A 4,107-nucleotide genomic window follows, 5' to 3' on the forward strand; every position below is an offset into this window, starting at 1 on the left:
CGTCAGGAACCAGCCGACCAAGCGGACAATCACCGCCAAGAAAACGAGCGTGGCGTGGCAGCTCCCTCCATCCTCATGGGAGTCGTAGTTTCCGCGCGGGAGCATAGAAACTCTTCGGGATTCCCTTCACATCACCTTTCTTTCAGTTTCACCTAAGACTAAGAAGTCATTGATAAAAATACGTTTGCAGCATGAAACCTTTCATAAAAACTTTTCGACATCATCAGTTGTTGTTTTGTGTTTAATTACGTATCTTGTGCGTGGGCAACAACAACGCTCGATTGCAAGGGCGAATAGGCAGAAACGAGCAAAGCAGTGCCTGAAGCGCAAAAGAAGTGAACTACAATCTCCACAATGCACTGCAGTGAGGGAGGGGCTGTTTGATGGCGGACGGGGGGGAAAAGACGACGGAGCGGCGCGTGCGTGCTGGCGTGCCACATCCAAAGCGGGGTGGTAGCGGCGGCGGCGCGGCGGCGGTACGATGCCCCGCGATAACATGGCCTCCCTGATCCAGCGGGTGGCCCGGCAGGCCCGCCTCACGTTCCGCCCGCCGGGCGGTGGCAAGCACAGCGGCGGAGCCAGTGGGCCGCGCTTCGCGGAGGACCTCCACCGCCTGCAGGAGCTGCTGAACGAGGTGCGGGCCGAGGACCTGCGCTTGGCTCCGCGGGGCCCGTCGGCGGTGCCGGGTCCGGTGCAGCCCCCCGCGAGCTACATGCACATCTGCGAGACGGAGAGCTTCAGCATGGGCGTCTTCGTGCTGCGCGCGGGCGCCTGCATCCCGCTCCACGACCACCCGGGCATGAACGGGCTGCTCAAGGTGCTCTACGGCACGCTGCGCATCGCCTGCTTCGACACTCCCCTCGCCACTGTCGAGGAGGACGATGGAGGAGGAGGAGGAGGAGCAGCGGGCGACAGCGCCTCCGGCTCGGCGGCGTCGCAGAAGCAGGCGCGCTCCGGCCCGCAGCGGCGGCATCGCGCCCTCCTGCGCTCGCACCAGCTCTACACGCCTGCCTCGCCTCCCTGCCTCCTCTCGCCGCACACAGATAACCTGCACCAGATTCACGCTGTGGGCGGACCCGCCGCTTTCCTCGACATCCTGGCGCCTCCCTACGACCCCGAGCATGGACGGGACTGCCACTATTACCGCTTACTGGATGGCCAGAGCCTGCCCCCGTCGCCGGGCGACCACCAGGGCCTGCCCAAGGAGGTGTGGCTGCTCGAGACTCCCCAGGCGGCCGACTTCTGGTGCGGGGGCGAGCCCTATCCAGGCCCGCAGGTGTCCCCTTGAAGGCTCGGCTCCGACGCAAAGAAAACTGTCCTATGGCCCCTTCTGCCTGCAGCGCTTCGGGGGACCGCTGGAAGACGCAAGAAGATCCCTTCTTTCCTCTCTGGTGCCCACCACGACGGGGTGGAGTGGCTCTGCCCAGCTTAATATCCCCATGCCCCTCCACTACACTGGGGATCTCAAAGCCATGGTAATCTGGCCCCGGCCAGATAATTTTTAATTTCTTGCATCTGCACCACTGATTGTACACCATGCCAGTGTTCTTCAAGGACATCTGAATGTGTTTGGGGGAGAGGTCTGTATGTGCTGCTGCCTGTGATTTAACTTAGCTTTGTGAGCATCAAGTTGGCTGGAGAGATGGACAAGTCTGCAGACATTACATCTAGATTAACGAATCGTTGTGGAAGAAAAGCAGACCCTCTCCCACCCCCCACATTTCTCTTTCAAATGGTGCACATACAAATAGATTTTTTTCTAGGGTAGATCTGACCCCTTGCCTTTCCCCCAAATCTCTAGTAGCACAGCAGCCAAGTAATAACTGGGTATGAACTGAGAACACTTGAGTTGGCTCCTGCCTCTCCAGGCCAATAATATGGACTGAGTTAGCATCATAATGGGTGTGTCTCAGTTGCATGGAGTTGGAAGAAACTGCATCATCCACTCAGGACACAGATTGTATTCCACATCCCATCCTGCAGGGAAGCTACAAAATGGGAGACTACCTCTCCAGTTCTGTAGGTGCAAAGGAGCTGGGTGCTACTGTATTTATTCCTACTAACTGATGTGAAGATCTGAAAGCATAGTAACATTTGAAGTTCCAGACACCTGAACACTTTTCCCAAAAGGACGCTTTCCCCTTCTGCTGCAACTGAAAGAATAAATGCAATAAGAACCCTTCATTGAGGCTTACTAATTAAGTGTCCTGTGAAAGGTCCAAGTAATTTCCAGCTGTCCCCATGTCCATTCAGTGGGATAGTTTTTTGCACCTAGAGACATCCTTGTCCTACCTTCCAGGATGGAGCAGATCCAGAGCAGACATTTGTGCTGAAGAAGCAAGATACTGTACTGGTGGGAGCAGGGAGCAATTTGGAGCTGATACTAAGTTCTCATCCCATAGAGGGGTGCTGCCAGGATAGAGATGATCTTTAAAAACTTGACATGTTAAGATTATGCATTTTAGATATTAAAAGTGACAGTTCCTGATTATCTGTTTGTACATTTATTTAACATAAGGTGACAGTTTTCCAGTTGATCTCTACTGTATTTGAAAGGCTTTCAGAATGCAACACGTGAGCAGAAAGTTTTTCATAATGTGGTGGTGGTGATAGCTTCCGTTACAAGCTTTGTATAGATTATTTTCTAATCTACATAAGGCTTGTGCCAGAAGCTAACATTTTTTTTCTGGTTGCAGACTAAATAGGATTGACCTCATCTTTAACAGATGTACACCTGTATGTAAACAGAGGTTGTACTGAAGTAACCTAGCTTTCCTCTTCACTATTTATAGAATTATTTTGCAGAACTTCTATTAAAAGAGGGGGGAAACACTGTTAAAAACATTAAAAGGTTATTCACGTGAGCGGCCCTACTGGGCTGCTGTTGTGAAGCACCAGGATCGAGGCCGATCCCAGTGCTGCCACCTGGTCATGGGTGTGCATGGGCTGCAGGTAACCCGAGCACACACAGAGCTGGGTGGCAAGCATGCCTGGCTGAGGGGGGAATCCTTCAATGCACCGCACTCCTGGCACAGTGCATGGAGGGATGCCAGAGGACTTCCTTCTCCGCAGCTCCCTGCAGCATGCCTTGTGTGCCTCCTGAGTGGCAGAGCCGTCACACACTCAGTTTGATCGTGTACAGGGAGGCAGGTAGGAGCCTGCCTCCCTGCCAGCCCTTACCCCGCCCCCCAGTGTTTCCGGTCGTGTGAACGACCTTACGTTATTTCTTTTTAACACTACATTAAGTACCATTCGAACCTTTTGTAGAACCCATCCCATCATTGATTTCCAATCATTTGCTGTGTGAATGGCAAATGTTGGGTGTTGGGTTTTTTTCTTACAGAGGTGTCTTCTACAACTGCTTCAAGTGTGTTTAACACTTCAGATTTTGATTATCTACTTCCAGTATGTTTTCAATCTGATATCAAATATTTCATAAGCAAACCTCCATTTGGCAGATGACTTCATAAAAGTGACAGGCAGTCCTGTGTTCCACTTAGAGTATGCTTTCTTCCATCAGTTGTGATCAAGCGTTAATCTGCTGAAACACAAAGCAGTTATGCCATAGAAGTCTTTGCTCAGGTTTGCCTACCTGCTCCCTCTGTTCAGCCAAAGTTGCTTAGTACAGTGATGCACTGGGAGAGGGAAGCAGGGATGTTTCTTATGGCAGTGGTCTTCTATATAGCTTGAAGAAGCCTTGGGGAAGTGTAGACTTATTGGGATCACCCATGAGCGTTGTCATAATGAAGGCAAGTGTTTACCAGAATTTAAATTTATAATGATATACAGACTCCATGGAACTCTACAGCAGGGGAAACAAGTTTTAAGAACATACTGCTTAGTGTTCTGTGTTCCATTTTGTTAGGTTTGCATGTTGAATAAAAGCTAATCAGGATTTTGTAAGCATTTTAAATATCATTTAGATTAGATGAAGCATTTAACAACAGTTTTGCAAGAGAGAGAGGAGGGCAAAAGCATTTTATATAGATCAACATATGATGATGAGAGACAGAATGAAAACCTGGATATAAGCACTACCTTTTAGAACACTTGAAGCTGGTATGATCAGACATTCTTACAGTGAGACTATATTGTGGCATTGTTCTT

At 50.5% G+C, this 4,107-nt stretch overlaps 1 protein-coding gene across 1 annotated transcript; it reads left to right on the forward strand.

The window, feature by feature from the left end:
• Window positions 1-352: 352 nt before the first annotated feature.
• On the forward strand, window positions 353-2,491 carry ADO (2-aminoethanethiol dioxygenase). The gene has a single exon (XM_053310671.1). The coding sequence runs from the start codon at window positions 482-484 to the stop codon at window positions 1,286-1,288; it is 807 nt and encodes a 268-aa protein (XP_053166646.1). The 5' UTR covers window positions 353-481; the 3' UTR covers window positions 1,289-2,491.
• Window positions 2,492-4,107: the final 1,616 nt, after the last annotated feature.

This window comes from Hemicordylus capensis, chromosome 3, assembly GCF_027244095.1.
Source record: "Hemicordylus capensis ecotype Gifberg chromosome 3, rHemCap1.1.pri, whole genome shotgun sequence".
Classification (NCBI taxonomy): domain Eukaryota; kingdom Metazoa; phylum Chordata; class Lepidosauria; order Squamata; family Cordylidae; genus Hemicordylus; species Hemicordylus capensis.